Source organism: Pipistrellus kuhlii, unplaced genomic scaffold (assembly GCF_014108245.1).
Source record: "Pipistrellus kuhlii isolate mPipKuh1 unplaced genomic scaffold, mPipKuh1.p scaffold_m20_p_25, whole genome shotgun sequence".
Classification (NCBI taxonomy): domain Eukaryota; kingdom Metazoa; phylum Chordata; class Mammalia; order Chiroptera; family Vespertilionidae; genus Pipistrellus; species Pipistrellus kuhlii.
The window spans coordinates 4,826,434-4,847,871 of record NW_023425524.1 but is presented as its reverse complement, the minus strand read 5'-3'; the positions used below and the strand labels follow the sequence as shown (position 1 = coordinate 4,847,871).

General features: G+C 43.8%; 1 protein-coding gene across 1 annotated transcript in view; it reads right to left on the bottom strand.

Moving 5' to 3' along the window:
• Window positions 1–21,438, bottom strand: part of USH2A (usherin) — a 397,013-nt gene that overhangs the window by 270,696 nt on the left and 104,879 nt on the right. Inside the window, exon 20 of the mRNA XM_036453544.2 lies at window positions 14,786–15,016. Coding sequence (XP_036309437.1) covers window positions 14,786–15,016 — 231 coding nt within the window. The remainder of the gene's footprint in view (window positions 1–14,785; window positions 15,017–21,438) is intronic.

Sequence of the window (21,438 nt, the reverse complement as noted above, 5' to 3'; positions counted from 1 at the left end):
ATTTCTTGTTTTTTTTTTAAATAAATATATTTTTATTAATTTTTTACAGAGAGGAAAGGAGAGAAATAGAGAGTTAGAAACATCAATGAGAGAAACATCGATCAGCTGCCTCCTGCACACCCCCTACTGGGAATGTGCCCGCAACCAAGGTACCTTGACCGGAATCGAACCCGGGACCTTCCAGTCTGCAGGCTGACACTCTATTCATTGAGCCAAACCAGTTTAGGCCCCATGCATTTTCTTGGTTAAACTTCACTAAAATAAACTTCAGTATGTATATTTGGGCTTCCCCTTGCTACAGCTTCATGTCCCACACTCACCTTAACTTTGTTGGAGACACCAGTCCTATTTTTGTCCTGCTATCTACCTGTGCCCTCCCAATGCCCACTAGTCTCATCCCCTGGATTCCTGCCTCATCTTCGCAGCTTCAATATTTCCTTTCATTACCAACGGCTGGGGAACATTGGCCAAGGTCAGGAAGCAAGTGTGGGAATTGCATCTTCCATGGCCTGTCCATTTTTTGCTTAGCCAGACTCTCCACTTGCCTGAAATTGCTCCCACGGGCTTACACTGGCCCATGTCACCACTTTGGAACAAAATTCATATCCCATGCCCCAGGCACCGGCTGTTAAAAAATCCTGAAGTCATAATGGACCCTTGAGTCACAGCTGACTCGAGGTGTTGAATATCTCCCCCCTCTGCGGGGAAAATAAGAAAATTGCATTGCCTTTCCTTCTCATCCTAGGACTCTCGGCCTGTGTACTGCTATTAACTTACAGGCGGACTATTCAACATGCTGGTGAAGAACACTAATCCCAGCCTGTAAACACCTGGAAAACAGACACAAAGGCAAGATTCTGATTTAGAACAGAATGGGGTGGAGATGTTTATTTAGGCTTCCTCAAATGTACTTTCTAGATGGATCCCGTTCAGTGACTTCCAAACCTATCAGCCAGATTTTTTATAGTATGATCCTGCTGTTCAGTACTTTGCTCGGATTCACCTTAGCATGAGATTTCATCTTCTCATCTCATGCCTTACCTAGGACAGCTCTGTGGAGTCCTATCTCTCAACTCTTCCCACTTTGGGTAACACACACTCACACACACTCACACACACTTGCCCCCTGCTCACTCCTTCCACACACATACATACTTACTTAGAAGGCAATAAATTCACTCAATGCAAAATCCAAAATGAGTCCTTCAAGTAAGGGCTGCTTTAAATGTACAGAAAACAAAACAGTATTTCTAATTCCTAACAGACGTCATAATGTGACTTTTCTAATACAAGATGTAAAGAATAATTTCATAATAGGGTTTGGGAACACAGAATTTTTGTTTTGGCGAACAAATAATTATCATGGATTTCTGCCCACCCCCCACCCCTACTCCACTGAACCTCATTAGAATTCAGTCTCCATCAAGCCAGGGATTTTGTTTAGTTTGCTCTCAACAGTGCCTCATACACAGTAGATGCCATGCACAGTGCCTTGTACATAGTAGATGCTCAGTAAATATTCTGACTAAGGCTGAGTGCTTTATATAGAGTACTTATATAGGGAACTGTATTTTCTAGACATTTTTTTGTTAACCCTCACCCAAGGATATTTTTCCATTGGTTTTTAGAGAGAGTGTAAAAGAAAGGGAGAGTCAGAGAGAGAGAAACATTGATGTGAGAAAGACACATCTATTGACTGCCTCTCTCACACACATGGCCAGAGATTAAGCCTGCAACTGAGGTACATGCCCTTGACCTGGATCAAACCCAGGACCCTTCAGTCCTCAGGCCGATGCTCTATCCTCTGAGTCAACCCAGTGAGGGCTCCAGGCTTTTTTTTTTTTTTTTTTTTTTTTAAATATATTTTATTGATTTTTAACAGAGAGGAAGGGAGAGAGATAGAGAGCTAGAAACGTCGATGAGAGAGAAACATTGGCCAGCTGCCTCTTGCACACCCCCTACCGGGGATGTGCCCGCAACCAATGTACATGCCCTTGACTGGAATCGAACCTGGGACCCTTCAGTCCGCAGACCGACGCTCTACCACTGAGCCAAACCGGCTTCGGCGGGCTCCAGGTTTTTTGAAGTCATGGATTCCACAGTGTTTGTTTGGCATCTTTATGCTTCAACATAGTGCCTAGTACGTTCTTGCTAATTAATCATTATTCGTTTTAAAAAAATGAAACTTCCACATGGAAGACAACCTATGAACATGACCTTAGTAAGTCCTACTGGTATAAATCCCTTTCTTCAAATTCCTCTCATGGCCTGAGTTCTGAAGTTACTGAAGCGACCACATAGTCATGGGCGAGGGCAAGCAAGGCTCAGAAATCCGCTGCTGCCACTGACATCTGTCAGCCCAGTCTGTAGTCCAGATCAAGGCCCTCAAGGGACAGGGCACAAGACAGGTACATTCTAGCTAAAGAGATGCAGGCAACTGGCCCAGAGCAATGAGACAGAAGAGCAAGCATCAGAGGAAAGGCCTCAGAGAGAGGTGCAGGCGGCCCTGGGTGGGCTGGGCGGTCCCAGGGGCCAGGGACACAGATGCTGAGCTGAGCTGCAGAGACTCTCACGGCTCGGGGACCACTTCACGTCCCCTCTGCTCCCACAGGGGGTTCATCAGTGACAACATGTGTCTCTCCTCCACGGAGGAGCCAGAACAGCTCCCCCGGGAGACTGACTTCTTTGCATTTTAAACTTTGTGACCAACTTTTAAAAGAAGAAACGGGGTGGAGAGGGGGAGCTGGGGGGCAGAGATCCCATTTACTCAAATTACAGTGTGCATTCCCCGTCTCACTTCATAATTTGGCAGAGCCATTCTGTCTGGTGTGCAGAAAAAGGAAGGCGAGGAGTGTATTATGCAACTTTCCGCAACTCTAATTAAGTTTCTCACGATGAAAACCTGCAATACACACATGGCAATCTCAGAAGAAAGCAAAAATTAGGGCCTCTTTCCTCATTATGTAAGGGGGGCCATTAAGCTCCTCTGCATTCCCCTAGTCAGCACCCCTGCTGCTGACTCCCCGCAGGGAGGCTTCTGGGGGTACCCGAGGCTCTGCAGGGGGGCAGGGGGAGTTGATGCCATCCTACTGAGCATCCCAGGAGGCCAGGAAGGCTGGAATTTTCCTTAAAACGCCTCCATTCCCACGCAAGCTCAGCACACATACTAAGAGCCTTTCAATGCAGCCGGACGCCTGGCTCAGCTCTCTAGGCAACCTGAATGCACAGGTTAATGAGCCCACGAGGACTCTCAGGTGCCACCAGGCATCCAATCAAGTGACGGTCCCTTGGTAACACCCTATCATCAGCCATGTAGAGGCTGAGTGACAGCTTATGGTTTTTGTTTTGTTTTGCTTTTATATTTTTATTGATTTCAGAGAGGAAGTGGAAGGGGAGAGAGAGATAAGAGACAATCACTGATTGGCTGCCTCCTGCAGGCCCCCCACTGCAGGCCAAGCTCGCAACCTGGACATGTGCCATTGACCTGAATTGAACCTGGGGCCCTTCAGTCCATAGGCTGTCGCTCTATCCACTGAGTCAAACCAGCTAGGGCTGAGTTACAGCTTATAGTTGATTTCTTGGAACAAGTCCAGGGACTTCCACATGAATGGTCTCCCTTGGTCCTCACTGGAAATGGGGAAGAAACCGGAAGACATGCTTTTCCTCCTAGAGATGGAGAGAGTGAAATCCCTCGGAGGTGAAATGGAAATGCCTCCGCTACCCGCTAATGGTATTCCTCTAGCTCCACAGACCTATTTGGTGTCGCCATGACTTGTCCTAACTCAGTAACAAAGTTTTGAATCTTTTTCACAATTGAAAATAGTAGAAGACAAATAATACGTATACATAAAATAGACAAATTCAATCATAAGTCTTGTTTCCTTTATAGAAACAAAATGGCTAGTTGGCTAATTAATATGAAAACTGGGGGACATATTTGTCACCCTACCAGCCAAAAATGGAAACTGGGAGACTTATTTGGTACTTTCAAGAGCCAAAAATGACACAAAATCCCCAAAGTGATTAAAAGGTAATTCCCCACCATGAAAATCGGATTCTATATAATAAAATCCTAATATGCAAATCAATTGAATGACAGAATGACCAGTCACTATGATGTGCACTGACCACCAGGGGGTAATATGCTCAACACAGGAGCTGCCCCCTGGTGGTCAGTATGCTCCCACAGAGAGAGCGCTGCTCAGCTAGAAGCCGTGCTCAAGGCTGGCGAGCTCAGCAGTGGTGGCAGGAGCCTCTCCCCCCTCCGTTGCAGGAAGTGGTAAGGAGGGTCCGGAACTGCAAGAGCCCCAGACTGTGAGAGGGATGCCTAACTTCCGGCTGGAGGGATCAGGCCTAAGCCAGCAGGCAGACATCCCCCGAGGGGTGCCGAACTGCGAGAGGGCTCAGGCTGGGCTGAGGGACCCCCCACCCCCATCCCAGCGCCTGAATGCCATGCACCAGGCCTCTACTAATAAATAAAAATGTAGCAAGACATGATGGGAAACAAGTTCTCATGGATCTGAAGGCCTGGCCTCAAGTTTTGCTTGTCAGGTCCTGGACCACTTGCTCATTTTATCTTATTCGTAGGGGGGGGTTGGGGGAGAAGACAAGCCACATAGCCTCTTGGATAATCCACTTTCTCAGCTGTGCAACTAGTCGATTCCTTGTCTCCCCTCTCCCCCCAACTCCCTGCCAGACATATACATATTATTTCCTAAAGCTGCTGAAAAGACCAGGGAAACTACATATGTGAATGTATTTTGAATATGCTCATATTTTATGCAAATATAAGCTCTTTTAATTCTTAACTCCTGTATTCAAATCTGATTTGTTTCTACTCTTAACACCTTTGTGTCAATCCTAACTTGATTAAGTCTCCACAGCTTATCTATGCTTGGATTCTTAAGATTTTAAATATTTAAATTTTACTGAACCCAATCTAACATCTAACCTGAACTCCCTCTCCCCCACCTGACATATTTAAACCCATTACTTCTTGAAGTGTCTTTGTGGACTAATGAGAAAAATAGGTCCCTCTCCTCTCTGTAACACCGCCTCCTGCATCTGTAAACGGTTATCATGCCTCCCTCCTGTCTTCTCACCTGAAGATTGAGCATCCTTGGGCCTCCCAGCCTTTTCTTATAGGCCCCATTTTCAAAGCCTTTCATCATTTTTTGTTGCTCTCATTTGAAACCTCTGGCAAGTTTGTTTATGCTTTTTGTAAAACGTGCCATCCCAAATGGAACATGGAACTCCTGTCAAGGGCTAAGGATTGCCAAGTGGAGTCCAATCATCTCCTTATTTATTTTATCCTTGACAATTCTGCTAATACAACAAAGGGTAGCATTACCTTGCTTCTTCCTTTTACTTTTTTTCTCAACAGCATCCTACTGTTAACTTTTTTAAAATATATATTTTTATTGGTTTAGGAGAAGAAGGGAAAGGGAGAAAGATAGAAACATCAATGATGAGAGTATCATTGATCCCTCCACTGAGAACCAATCAGTTCTGCTCTGATTAGACATTAACACTTGTCCTAACTGACAGTGATCAATAGAGCAAGGCCCCTGGTACCCAGGAGGTGGCCATGTGTCCCTTGTTGGGAAAGAGAGGGGCAATATGTCAAGATTGGATAGTCCTGTGGTAGACCAGGAGTTTAATGAATGTTTGACATCATCACTAAATCTAGGCCTGCACCTCAGACTTTGGGTGGGGCCCCTCAGCCTGGTCTGCACCCTCTCCCAATCTGGGATGGATCCCTAAGGAGATGCTGGACTGCAGGTTCTGACCCAATCCCTACAGATCAGGCAGAGGGACCCCACCAGTGCACGAATCCATGCACCAGGCCTCTAGTATGTATATAAGATCTTTTCCTGCCCTTCCCCTTCCCCACTTCCCTCTGAGATGTATCAGTCTGTTCCATATTTCCATGCCTGTGCACTGACCGTCTGCCCCCTGGTGGGCAGTGCACATCATAGTTACCGGTCAAACAGTTGAACGGTTGCTTAGGTTAAAAAAAAAAAAAAATTATATATATATACATATATATATATATATATATATATATATATATATATATATATGTATATATATATATATATATATATATATATACCTAATCCAGTATTTGAGAATATTTTACTATTGCTCTTTGCTTGGTTTTGGCTATAACCAACCATGAAGCAGAAAAGTAGCAGTATGTTATAATGATTAAAAACAGTCAAACAGCCATGAATTCCACTCTTGCAAGACCTGTGAAAGGCAGGAATCAAGTCTCTAAGACTCCAACTATATCCTCTTCATCCTAAACTGTCAAGCACACAACAGAAACTGACAACCACCACAAAATACATGGAGACATTAATCGCTTTGGAAAACAACTCAAGAGAGTGAGAGGTAAAGTCTCCTCCCGGGTCGGATGTTTAAAAAGCTTTTTATTTCATACATGCAGTTCAGGCTGAATTCTTACCCATGCCCATGACACAGAGATAATGTGGCATATTAGCTACAAGGAAAAAAAAAAAAACAAAAAAAAAACACCTCCAAATAGGATACTCGCTGAAAGTTTTTAATGAGGCATTAACAGCTCTGTAAATTAAAGTTCTAATTGGTACAGTTTTATGAAATAAACAGGGAGAGATGTAGGCTGCTGTTGCTGCCTCCACTCAACACATTTTAAGTGAGTGTCAAATTGATTTTGCAATCCTTAATTATGTTTCTCTCTTTCTCTCTCTTTTTTTTTTTTGACTACTGAATTTATAAGTGTGCTGAAGAAATCAGTTTTCAGCAAACTATTTTTCTCAGTTACACTTCATAACATAGCATATTAACACCAATTATGTGAGCTAGGAAAAATACATCACAGAGATGCCTCGCATCCAAGCAAGAACTGGCCCATTGTGTACGCAAACGTGTTTCATATTTTTTACTGATTAAATCCTTCCTTAAGATAAAATATCTAACAAAATAGACAAAGGCCAGCCCTTTATACACATAAAAAATTATGTCCTAAATGTGAATGAGATTGAAAAATGCCCTATTCTGTAGAGAAAAACAATGCGTGTGGTTTTTAATTATACATATTCTTGTTACCAGGATAGTTTAGGAATTTTTTCCTATGCTTTATAATATATAGCAGATACCAATTTGTTGCAGGTAAAATTTGAAGTCGTGAGCCTAACATAAAGCATATACAGTGTTTAAGTCTCTAAAGAAGTACAGATTCAGTAAATTAAATAATATAAAATGGATTGTTTTTTCTTTAAGGTAAATGCAATTTTCCACTACAAGGTAGATCAAAGACTCTTATACCTAAGTTATGGGAGAACTGTTTCTTTTATACATTATAGTGAAGTATAATTTACATGCAATAAACTGCATCCATGTAAAAGGTATATACAAGTCAGTAAGTTCAGAGAGATATGACCCTGTAAAGCCACCGCTAGGATTACTCTTTCTGAAAATACTAAGATGCCCAGTGAACAAAATTTGTGCACTTGTGTGTGTGTGTGTGGGGGGGGAGTCCCCTCAGCCCAACCTGCACCCTCTCACACTCTGGGAGCCCTTGGAGGATGTCCAGCTGCCATGAAGGTGGGAGAGGCTCCTGCCACCACTGTGCTTGCCAGCCGTGAGCCCAGCTTCTGACTGAGTAGTGCTCCCCCTGTGGGAATGCACTGACCACTAGGGGGCAGCTCCTGCTTTAAGCATCTGCCCCCTGGTGGTCGGTGCGCATCATAGCGACCGATTGTTCTGCTCTTCGGTCAGTTTGCATATTAGTCTTTTATAATACTATATAGGATACTTAAGTATTCTGGCAGGCAGGTAGTGAAAGTAGGTTGAGGCCTCACTGCAGGCTTTAGGAAGGTTGGTTTATTACTGGTTTACACTGACCAATATTATTATGCTCAGGACCCTTTCTGAAACATTAATCACTATCTGGCAAATGGGTTGATGATGAGAAAGATCCAGCCATGGGTTGGACGAGAAAGATCTAGCCATTTAAAGGCCAATGTCACAAGCTAGAGCAGGACTTTTTAGGAAATAGTTTGTGGAAATCAGGAGGAGTAACCTGGTGGGGATAAATAGTACTTTCTTTATAGTTTTCAAGGGATACAAAGTTTCTATATTGTTGAGAGACCCGTAGGGTGGGGATTAAGAAAATTCCTTTATTGAGAGCCATTATTTGTAATCCTGAAGAAAAGATATACAGTAAAGAAGTGGGAGAAGAAATGCAGATGACAAGAGTGAGGAGTGACTGACAGGTGAGAAAATGGACATGCTGAGTCGATTGTGAGAAAAAGAGTGGAAACAGAGTTAGGTTTACAAGTGCATGTTCAAATGTAAAGCTGGTCCCAAGAAATGCAGAAATAAGACGTAGAACATCAGAACTCTAGAGAAAGGAGGTAGGCAAGTAACAAAACAAAGGCCAGAACGTCAAAGATGGAGCAAAAAAAAAAAAAAAAAAAAAAAGAGGTTAGAGGTTAGAAAAAGAGTATCATCAGGATTTATGTGGTTTAGCCACATAGAATATATGCATGGATGAAAATGCACATGATACAAACTGATTTAAAAACTGTCAACCATAAATGCCTACATAACAATGACCACAAAGACAGCGTGTACTGCCCCAGCCATGCACCAAGAGGTCACGTACAATGCCTGGTCAGGGCACATGCCCAAGTTGCGGGCTCAATCTCCTGTAGGGGGCATGCAGGAGGCAGCTGATTGATGTTTCTCTCTCTCTTCCTCTCTCTAAAATCAATAAAAATGTACTTAAAAAAAAAAAAAAGATATGGCATGCTACTCCTTTATGGTGATCCCTGCATTGAGTCCTTACAACAATCCATTCTAAGAATGATCAATCACACTGATCCACAGAACACAGAGGTGGGTGGCTCGTGCACAGTTGAACAAGCATATTGGGGAGCCAGAATTTAAATGTGGGGAGTCCTGCTCCAGAGCCTCCACGCAACACTGCCTTCCTTCAGAACCAGAATGCCAACGTCAATACCACCATTGCCCTGGAAGTAGAATTCATCAGTTTGATGCTGTTAATTCATCCACAGCATTGATCATGGTTGTTTATACAGCACTTTCAAGATTAAAGGCGCTTTTTACTGTACTATATATGTTTATTAGGACTGTCATCCTAAGCCCATTGCAATAGGCCCTAATATAGACAGGTAAAACTGTGGAAATGTTCATTAACTCTAAAATGTATTAAATGTAAGGAGATGGCGTATGAATGAGATGCACCATGCTCTGTTCCTAGGGAGCTGAAGGGACAGAAAACAGTCCTGACACAGCCCTGGTGACAAGAAACAGGGAGGTAACTTCACCCACAGCTGAGGACCATTAGAGAACTGCCTGTTGCTTCTAGTATTCCAGGCCCTGAAGCATCCTTTCCTTTGTTGCTGTTGTGGATAACTGTGTTTTTTAAATTTAATCTTTATTGTTGCAAGTATAACAGATGTTCCTATTTTTCCTCCTACTGACCCCCTCACCCCACACACACCCTTCCCAGGTCTTCACCGCACTCCTGTGTCCATGGGTTAATGCATACAAATTCCCCAGTTAATGTCTCCTCCCTCCCTCGCCTTCCCTCTGAGATTCCACAGTCTGTCCCATGCTTCTGTGTCTATGGATCTATTTTGTTCATCAGTTTCTTTTGTTCCTTGGATTCCACAGAGGAGTGAGATCATGTGATACTTGTCTTTCTCTGACGGGCTTATTTCCCTTAGCAGAATACCCCTGGAGACATACGTTCTTAGACCTCTTAGGTCAGCAGACACTAAACTCAGTGAGCTATCACCCCAAGTTACCAATTCTTTCAGAAAGGGAAGCAGGACAGAGCTTAGGCCAGGCATCTCCATGGAGAAGTATGGAAAGGATAAGTGAAGAGGATGGCAATGAAGATTATTAGTTTGAAAAACAATGTGGAGAAGACAGGAAGTGTTGATATAGAAACTACAACACATAGCTGAATCAGAGAATGGCTATAGGAACTTGCTGCTAGGCTACAGAGCAGGTTCATATCATTGTTTTTCAATCACAATAGCCTAAACCTAGTATCCAAGGTTAAATAAAATCTGGGGTTCAAATCTGCCAGAGAATAAAAACTTGGCCATTTATTTAGGTGTACTTTTTTTGTTGTTTATTTTTAAAAAGCACTTTCTGGCCAAAGTACTCGCTCTCAGCCATGGGAAAACAAATATTGGAATACCAAGGGTGTCGAAGGTCAGAATGAATATGCTTTTATTAATTAGTCCATCTGAGGAAGTTCTCTCTGCTTGCACCTTTACTGCACCTGCATGTCATCAGCTTGCCTTTAAAGAAGTGCTCACATGTCTCGATTTACTAAAAAAGACGGTTAAAATAATAATAATGCAGAAATGGGAAGGACGCATAAAATAGGTGCTTTTACAGCATATTGATTTTGGCCCCATGTCTCTCTCCGTGGACCGGTAATTAATTGCACTTCTGGATCCTACCGTGTTTTCCTGCGGCCGTTTTGGGGAAGACAAATGAAATACTAAGGGAACAACACGCGTGACAATCAGGCGTGTCCTTGAGCAGCGATGATTAGGAAGAAAGTGTGCCGAGTTCTCATCTGCAAGATATTCCACATCAGTCATCACGCTCCCTGTGAGCGCAAATGAAAGGGGATTGCATCCCAGTGCGCAGGTGCGCTGTGTCCCCAGTGGTTTGCTACAAAGATCTCCCCGGAGGCAGTGGCTGGCTCCTGGCAGGGTCACCAGGAAAGGGCCAGCCGAAAAGGCTGGTGTGATTGGCACGTAGATGCTGCAATCATCAAACCTTCCCCCAAATGATCAGGAGCCTCTTTCCACTAACAGGAAAAAGGAATGAGGGGGCAGAGGGTCACCTTTGGAATGCCAATCTGAGAGGTTCCTTTTGTTTCCTGTTTTTACCGAATTCCCTTTGACTTACTAGCATTGCAGGGAAAGGACTAAGGTTTTTATGTAAATCGAGTGCGCTGACTCTGAATTCCTGAACAAAATGAGCTTCCTTTTCTCTCTCTGAAGACTCAGTGATCTGTCTGCCCTTACGGTTGCAACTAGGAGGGATGGCTCAGTGTGCTGTTTCTGTTTTGGATGAAGAGAGTGCTGTTAGCTCCACATAGCCAGAATACTTTCACCCCGTGGTTCCGGTTTTCTAGTTAGAGGATCACAACATTATTGTTGGATTTGCTGCTGCTTTGCACGCCCTGACACAACCCAAGAATGGAATTTCCATTTGATACTGAGTAATTCTCCCAGGATCACCAAGTTACTCAGATCAGTAGAGACAGAGTAAACTTATGTTAATCTTCAATTGAGAACACCTATAATAATAAAAGGGCATTATGCCAATTAGACCAGACATTCTTCTTTCTGATAAAGCCACGGTGGGTGGGGGCAGTAGCAAAGATGGCAGAAGCCCTTGGCCATGGTGGCAGTGGGCAGGGGCCAGGGCCAAGGCCCTTGCAAGCATTTTGTGCATCAGGCCTCTAGTAATGTTATAAAAAAGAAACCTATAACTGAACAATCCACTTAAAAATCTGGGTGTTTTTACACTCACAGATGCCTTGGTAATAATCTCTATTGTGAATTTTTGAGGTGAATTAATATTCTGTGCTCACAGATTTAAAATCTAGAAGTTCAAGGTGTTAATCAGTTAGTACAACCCTCGATTTACTAGATGGACATGATGACACCTACGGAAGTGTAGTTTGTCCAGTGTCTCAGTGCCAGGTAGATCAACTCAACAATTTCAGTAACAACACTAAATAGCACATTTTAATATAGATATTGCATATTATTCATACCCCATATATAACATTTAGGCAAACATACTTGGTGTAAGTAACAGCTAATGGATTAATAGAATGTTGATTTTATTCTATTAGAAAAAACTCTTAGAAAAGCTTCTGTCCCACCATTGGCACTTACTTAATATTCATTAAAGGAGTAATAGTTAACAGATAATGTTTAATGAATGCTAAGTTATGTGTGTAGCAGACACTGTGCAAAGTTTGTTAGGTGGGCTATCTCCTTTAATCCTTCACTTCCTACTAGATATCAATACAGTAAGTAGTAGTATAATCCAAATTTTAAAGAATCTTACCATTTGTGACAGCATGGATGAACCTAGAGAGTACTGTGCTAAGGGAAATAAGTCAGACAGAGAAAGACAAATACCATAGGATTCCATTTCTACGTGGTGTTCCAAAACACAAAATGAATGAACACACAAGACAGGAACAAACTCAGAGATACAAACTGAGGTTGGCCACGTGGCAAAGGCCTGGGGAGCTGGGTGAAGAAAGGGAAGGACTTAAGAAGCACAAATGGACAGTAACAAAACAGTCATGGGGATGGAAATATAGTCAATAAAACTGACTACAGTACCACTGTACCACACATAATAGATGTAAGGTCAGGTGGGTACTAGAATATCAGTGGAATTCCTTTGTAAGTGAATCACTATTCTGCACACCTGAAACTAATACTGAATCTCAGCTGTAACTAAAAAAAGAACTGGAAAACAAAACATTTTTTAAGGATATAAAACAACACACCCAATAACTTGATGTAAAGTTAGAGAGCGCTTTTAAAGAAAGGCGAGCTATAGCTGTAAGGGCCCAGTGATGCCCTCAGACGTGCCCGAATGCGGAAGAATTTCTCCTCCAGGAATCCTCAGAGCTCCAGGGAGCAGTTCAAGCCAAGACTGTGATCTCCCTGCCTGGTTCTTCAAATGGCGGGCGCTACAAACACATTTCCGTGCGGCTGGGGGTGTTGTTACAGACAGAAGGACCCTGTGTGGCCAGGCCTGACTTTTTCAAAGCAGCCTTTGGAAAACTTCCCAGACACCACATCTGCCCGAGCCCGGGCACCTCGGAGGAGAAGGCCGCTCCGGAGACAGTGCAGAGGGCTAAATGTGTTAACGGGGACGGGCCACTCCATCTTTTCTGCTGCAGCAGCAGGTGATCCCATCAGAAACCTGTCCGCTGGTGGCCAGCCATCCACGCCAGGGGCTCATGGCGCATACCCAGGTGAGGGGAGCGGATGCTGCTCTGGATGGGCAGCCAGGGAGGGAGTTTCCATTTCCATTCCAGAAGAAATGGCAGTTTTTATCCGTAAGTGCTTTTCCAGGTACCTGTTTTTTGTGCTTTCCCTCCTTCCTCTGACTGTTATAAATACGAAGCAGGTTTGCATTTTAGGGGGGGTGGGGTGGGGGGGTGGGAGCAGTTGACTTTCTAGCTCTCGGTGATGGTGCCCATGCACCAGGCCAGGTAAGCACTCATTAATCCCAACACGGCCCAGCTGGAGGGCAATCATGATTCATTACCTGCGTCTCCGCAGCCAGCCCCACTCGGAGCCACTGTTCACCGTATTAGGTGAGAACAGGGATGCTCCAGCTACTGTTTCTAATGCAATTCCATTCCACTGTCCCCAGTCTGTGAAACATTGTGTGTGTGTGTGTGTGTGTGTGTGTGTGTGTGTGTATGTGTATGTGTGTGTGTTCAATTGCGTTTACCGGGGTGACATCGGTTAACACAATCATACAGGTTTCAGGTGCACGATTCAACAGCACGCCATCTGCATGCTGCACTGTGTGCTCACTGCTTCGCCACCATCTATCTCCCCTGTACCCTCCCTCCCTCCCCTCCCCCACAATGCCGCACTGTTGTCTGTGTCCATGAGTTTTCTCCCCCTTTTTTTCTCAATCCCTCCTCCACCCACCCCCACCCAGCTATTTGTTCCAAAACGACAAAAGCCTTATGAGTTTACAGAATAATATACATACACATACACACACACACACACACATATGCATGGTGTGTGTGTGTGTGTGTGTGTGTATATATATATATATAGAGAGAGAGAGATACCTTATACTTTGTAAATGGGGAAAGTGAAGTAGGAAGCTTAAAGAGTTACAGTTTTCTACTATCTATAGGGAAATGGTGCTCTTAAGTATGATAAATCCCAGAGGTAACAACTTCCAGAATATTCTAGGAAGACCAGGAGCTGGCTGAGGCACATGAGCAGCGTCGGATGCTGTCCCTAGGTAAAAGTCTGGTATTGTGCTGGAGATTTCTTTGCATTGATTTTAAATTTCCAAACAACAACACCGTATTAAAATGTGTTTATATGGATCATTGAGGTGTTTCGGCGCCTTTACATCCTGTTCCCCCAGCGGATGCCTTCCTCTTATCGCCGGCTAGAAGGCATGTGTTCCCTGAAATACCGTCCCCTGTAACGCTCTCCACAGAACCTGGCGTGCTACCAGTGGTTATACTTTTGTAAAAAGTTACACATCATGCGAGTATTAGGAATACATATCCAAACAAAGTTAGAGAGCTTTCTTGTGTTTCTTTTAGAGACTTTAAAAACCCGATGTGCCCAGGACCCTCCAGAGTGAGGGCATTTCCCATTCATGTGCCTACAGAACTCTTCACAGAGTCAGTGACTAATGTTTTGGAAAATGAAAGTTCTAGAAACTTTGTTCAAAAGCCATGTTCATCACATACTTTGACCCAGGAAGACAGTTTTTCCATATTATCTACTTTTTTTTCTTTCCTTTCTTCCACTTCCCCCATTTTTTCCCAGAATCCCAGAGAGAGAGAGACAGGTGGACACAATCAAGCTGAAGTTATCAAAGGACTGAACTGGCATTTCTATAAATAGGCATTAGTAAAAATTCATTGTAAAGGCACATCAAAACAACAGAAAGCTTTTGGGTCTTCTAGCCTCTTACAGAAAGGGCCGTCAGATACACTCACCGGTAAAGTCCGTGTTGACGGGGAGCGTGGAGCTGGGAAACATGTAATATCCGTGTCCCGGGAAGCGGACTCCTTTCTCCACCCTGGCCCCTGAGGCTGGGAGGGACGTCTCCCTCCTCTCCAGCTGATAGACGGGCGGCGGGCCATTCAGTTCTGCGGGCGGGAACCAGCGGGCGCGGATGGCTGTGCCACTGACCCCTTCCACCAAAGGCGGCCTCAGCTGGGCTGGCGCTAAACGTCAGAAAATACGTGTTAACCCTCGAGAACTTGGCTCCTGCCTCCAGACACAGATCCTCACACATATGGACCCGTGCAGCTGTGGGCATCGCACTCAAAATCAAACTCGTTAGGCTCTCAAGGATGGTTGTGGTTCTAGAAACCAAACCACAGGATAGACTTTATCTACAATGAGACTCAACAGTGTGAACGGCTAAGAGATCAGCAGAATGAGAGACAGATGTGTAAAAGCAGCAATGACTCCTGAGAGACACTGAGCGTTGAATGGATAGCTTCTGACACAAACAAGAGAAAGAGAGGAAATACAGACATTGAGAATTAGGAGAACCCAGTGACTTCGGAACTCTTGGGGTGGACGAGCAGAGGGACATGGCTCTCTACGCCCCTCCCAACCTTGGGGGTCCACTGGGGTCTCTTGGGGGACTCTGACCTACCTGTAAGGCCATGCAGCCTGTTCCTTCTGACTACGTTGCCTGGGGCCTCCTGCCTCTGAACAAAGGCAGCGGTGAGCAGGAGTCACAGGGCTGGGCCTCCCGGCCTGGCCTCCAGCTTCCCAGCCCAGCAAGCTGGTGCCCCAGGCACTGTGGGCACCTACCCAGCTCCAAGCAGTTTCCCAAAACCAGCCGGCACTGGAACCTGCACACACAGGTCCCTTCTGTAAGAGAACACCTTTGGTGCAACAAGCAAGAGAGAGACTGCAGAGAGAAGGCTGGGGAGCCCAGAGAACTCTCCCAGAGCTGTGGAATTACCGAGGTCAGAGGTCAGAGAGCCTCCTTAAGGTCCACCTCCAAAGGGTGGGCGGAGCCTCTATCCAGGTGCTCCTGGCTGCCTACAACACCTCCTGAAGCCCATCCACCAATCAGAGGCCGCAATCAGCATCAACTCCCACACCTACAGGCACCTGGCCCCTCCACCCAGCGCTGCTCCAGCTGGTAGGCCTTAGCCCCCATCAGCTCACTCCTACCCGCCTGCCAATACCACCTGGCACACACTGGTTACAGAGGGATACCTTCTGTATAGGCTACTTTTCCAAGACTGGAGGAGACAGCTAACTTGTCTAGTTTATATAAGCAAGCATAGGAAGTCAAACGAAATGAAAACACAGGAAAAATATCTCGCAAATGAAGGAAGAAGAAAAAGCCCCAGAAAAAAAAAAAGACAACCCCAAGGAAATGGATGTAAGTCACTTGCGTACCGAATAATTCAAAGAAATGGTCATAACGGTGCTCACCCAAACTTAGAGGAATTAGGGAGAAGGTCAGCAAAGAAAAGTGTAAAAAACAAAACAAAATGAAGCAGACCTGAAGAAAACAATAATTGAAATATTCCTCTCTCTCAAAGAAGAAGGAGGAAGAGGAGGAGGAGGAGGAGGAGGAGGAGGAGGAGGAGGAGGAGGAGAAATTAACAGCAGATTAGCTAATGCAGAAAACCAGATCAGATCAGAGGTGTCAGAGAGAGACTGGTAGAAATTGGCCAATCAGCACAGCATAAAGAAAAAGAAAAAAAAAAAACACAAATAACAACAAACCACAAAGATACTTTGCCGGACCTCTAGGATAACATCAGATGTTCAAACACTGGCATTATAGGGATTCCCAAAAGGAGAAGAGGAAGAGAAAGGAATGGAAACTTTATTTAAATAAATAATGGCTGATAAGTTTCCTCACCTGGGAACAGAAACAGATCTAGTTCCAAACTAGATGAACCCAAAGAAACACACACAAGACATATTGTAATGAAAAGGGCAAAAGCTGAAGACTGACCATCTCGAAGGAAGCAAAAGGAGAAAAAATTACATACGAAGGAAACCCGGTAAGACTGTCATCTGATTTGTCAGCAGCAACTTTACAGGCCAGAGGGGTAGGGCATCTAGAAAGTGCTGAAAAGCAGGATCCTACAACCTAAAGTAATATACCCAGCAAGGTTATCCTTCAGAAGTGAAGGAGAGAGAGAGTCTCCTGGACAAACAAAAAACAAAGGACTTCAACACTAAACCATTTTGACAAGAAATGTTTAAAGGGGTTTCTATCCAAATATACAATAGATGCTGCATATCAGACATTTCAAAAGCTACTATGAAGGTTAAAAGAAAAAGATGACCAAAATCAGCTCAAAATGCAATAAGTAGTTAGGAGACAGACAACACAAGTCAATCTAGAACATGGTATCAAAAACATGAAATGTGGTGCTGGCTGGTGTGGCTCAGTTGGTTGGGCACCTGGAGGTTACATGTTGGTAGGGAGCGTGCAGGAGACAGCCAATCAATGTTGCCCTCTCACATCAATGTTTCTCTCTGTCTCTCACTCCCTTCTCTCTCTTCGTCTATCTAAAAAAAATAAATAAAAAAAGTAAAAACAGAATCTATATATATACATACATAATTGCTTTTAGTTTTGCAAAACAAATTCTATATCATTGCAAGACACTGTTATTAGTAACCACAACACATCTTATAAATTGCATGTGATAAAAGATCAAAGAATATATCTCATCCACATTCAAAATCTACCAGTATTTACTTAGAAAAATCTTATAGATGTGAACTATAAAATAGAACTTCAATATCCATCATTTCAAAGAATAACAACATACAAAGTCTGTTTTCACGTGGAATAAAATTACAATGTTTTTACATTTTTTGCAATGGCTCTGTAATCTGATTTCTAGTCTGTCTCTTCTGTTTATAGCTGGTCTTTTATAAAATGCTCGATAATATACATTCTTCTCTATGCGGCATTTATTGCTTTATAATCTGATTAATAGCATATCATTATGCATAAATTTACACTTGCAAAATTTATGTAGTGTGGAGTCTGAACATCACTGGATAAGAACGGGAGGCTAAATGAGCAGAAGCTCTTGCCGATGGCAGGTCTTTAAAATCAAATCTCCTTATTTATCTTGAAGGAAGAGTTTGTTGTCTATGAAGACTGCAGGACCGTGTCAAAATCTTAAAACATCATCAACTTTGCATTTGAAGGGAACAACCCTCCCACGTTCCAGGATTGTGTGGGGAGCAGGCTAGCGTAAGACATCCTCAGGCACCATGTCAATAGAAAAGAATTTTGACTTTTTCTCTGAAATATAGTTGGCAACCGGCCTACTTCAACTGCTGTCCAATCAGTGAAGAAAAGATCCCTCATCTCCAGACTCTCAGAGATCACTGACTGTTGCCTTGTTAACTTTTCTCTGATGGGAAAAAGGAACAAGCTTTATTGCACTGCTGCCTTCTTTGTTCAGGTTTCTCCAAAAGAGAGTATGTGTAATGAAACTTAACTGGCAAAGGAGAAACTTACGGTTGTCACCTGGCTAATTCCCTCTGTATGAAATATCGGTGAATCCATTATTTCATGTTTCTGTTCCTCCACACCCAGTTTGCTGAGGATTATGTGTGTCTGATTATGTCTAGGATCTCTTCCAGTTTCAAAGGTCCATGGCTGGACATTTCTAAGACCTGCTTCTCAATCAGTATGCCCAAGAGGGGTGCTGGACATATGGATCCCCTTCAGCTCTGAGCCCCCATGTTCCTTGACCCCATTTGGGCCTATAAATATTGTTTTCTGTGTTCTGTGACATAAAGAAAAGCCAGAAAACACTGCTTTAGGAGACTGTATGATACTTTCCCTCTTTGGCAAATAAACACGGCCTTCATCCACCGTCATCCTGGCCATCAACGGGTGCCGGGACAGAACGAGGACCCTCCATGGGAGGAAAGAGAGAGGAGGAGGCGTGATTCCTGAACTGCGATTGGACCAGCAATGATGACAGGGAGCACCGTTCCCTGGCATCCACCGTTAATAAAAGGCCGTTGCTTGGACTGTAATTATGGCATTCTTGCTACCCAAACTTGAAGCTTTTATGGGGCTTCTGCAATTATCTACTTAAATGCATCGTAACACTTGCTTCTCTGACAGCAAAGTATTGATTTTTTAATCATTTTCAAGTCTCCTCCAGCACAAATAAATGTACTACAGTTACAGTTAATGCACTGTGTACATGCATTAACCGCGGGCGCGCCAACATTCATTACTTGGCCATACAGAGAGCTGAAATCTGGACCCTCAGAAAGTAGCGTCAGGGATTTGACATCAAGATGGAAGCTGCCATTGTCATTGGTGCTCCCAATCCTCTAGCTTCTGGAGACCTTTTTAAGTAGGGTATTTAGGCTTAAAAAAGGACAGGGTGCTAAATGGGGATCTTTTATATATGTCAGTGTGTATGAAATTAAAACTCCTCTCACTGAGAAGATAGGGTTTAGATTTTCCTAAAGGTGTCACTGCAGAACCAATGGCAACTTTGCTTAGATGGATTTTGGTCCTTTTCATTTCTTTCCTTGCACATATTTAGGACACATCTATCAAAATATTTGGGTAATATATATCTACACTAATAAAAGAGAAACATACAAACTGACCATCACTCCACTATGCCCCCCAGCCAATCAGAATGAAGATGCAAATTAACCCAACAAAGATGGCGAGTAATTTGCATATGCAGGTGCAGAATGAAGACTGAGGACAACATAGAAGGAAGAAGGAGGAAAAGCGGAAAGAGGGGCAGTGGTGGAAACGGGAGGGAAAGCACAGGGCAGCAACAGTGGCAGCAGTGGCTGTGGGAGGAAAAGTGCTGGGCGGCAGTGGGAGGGAAAGCATGGGGTGGGAGGCAGCAGCAGTGGGAGGGAAGGGAAAATAAAGCAGAGGGCAGTGGGAGGGAAGCCTGCTGGAAGCCCTGTTCTTGCAGGAATCTTCCTGCAATGGGCCTCTAGTACACACACACACACACCACACACACACACACACACACAAGTATATGTATGTATATAGGATGATTCAATTTTTACGCATTATAATTGTGATGCTTTAATGCCTTACTATAATTAGCATATTATAAAGCTAAAACAGGGTTTTAAAAAGTGTGAATTCCAAATGCCATTTCTGTGGCCCACAAAGGCCATGTGCAGCCCCCCGTTAAAGTCCAGTATCTCAATGCAGACCTGTCGACAGAGGTCATCGCGTATTTTACCCATGAGCCTTTTCCTTCGGCGGTGCCTCCGCACATCCAAAAGTAAAGCTGGTGAGTCAAAGCAGTTAATTTTGTTTTGCGAGAAATAATATCATTTTAGTTTTAGCATCTAAGACAGATGCCAGCGTTTCCCTCTGAACAGATGGTAATTCCATCTAATAGTGCATCTCTGTATTAGTGAGGTCTGTTGTGTATACAAACAGTAATAAACAGTAGGTAAGGATCAAAATAAATTTTAATTGTTGACATTAAATTCTGGCAGCCACAGTTCTGAGGCGGCAATAGTCTTTTTTCAAGCCTGTCAGATTTACGGAGGCTTGCGGGGCTTTGCCGGAAGCCACCCCATCCCAGTCCCAATAAAGGGATGTTCCAGGGCTAGCAGTTACTGGTTTGCACTGGGATGTCTGTTTTCCCACACTGAGATGATTCTTCCAGAATGACAGGGAAATAAATGGTGTGCCTGTGACAGTCTGCCAGGATTTCTTCTAGAATGGCCTAGAAGGACTAAATTTTTAATGAAGAGGTCGATATAAAGTGCTATGTCCTATGGTTATATTGGGGTGGGGGGCACAGTATAATCACAGCCACTTGGGTGTCTTGCTCAGGAAGTGTCTCCCATTCAATTGATGCTATTCTTTTTTTTTTTTTTTTTTTTTAAATATATTTTATTGATTTTTTACAGAAAGAAGAGAGAGGGATAGAGAGATAGAAACATCGATGAGAGAGAATCATCGACCAGCTGCCTCTTGCACACCCCCTACTGGGGATGTGCCCGCAACCAAGGTACATGCCCTTGACCAGAATCGAACCCAGGACCTTTCAGTCCGCAGGCCAAGGCTCTATCCACTGAGCCAAACCTGTTTTGGCACAACTGATGCTATTCTATGTGCAAAGCCAATCCGGGCATTCCTGAACTATCCAAGTGTGACATCATTCCTATCACTGGTTGGCTCTGCCCAAGTCTGAAGGATTTCCCTGACACCACAGCTCTCATCGATAGCTCTTCTGTAGACTTTGCCAAGTGCGCCAACCAGCACCTATCTGGCTCTCCGAGTGTCCCCAGCGACCTGGTATTACCAGCCGCCATGGCTATCTTGGGAAGTTGCCATGTTTAAAAAAAAAAAAAAGAATCATAAAAAAAAGAGAGAGTCTGGCATTCAGGTAACTGTTCAATAACAAACATGCTTTGCAATCATATTTCTTTAAAAAATAGATGCTTTTTTTTCTTTAATCATGAAAAATATATTGCTTCCACCATATGGGACAGCCAACGACTCGCCGACCGATTTAAGCGGCAGCATATTGAGCTGACCATATGTTCCCGTGCCGCGGAATGGCTGAGTGATTCATGCCCGTCACATTCTAGTATATCAATTAAAGCTCCTTGAAGTCTG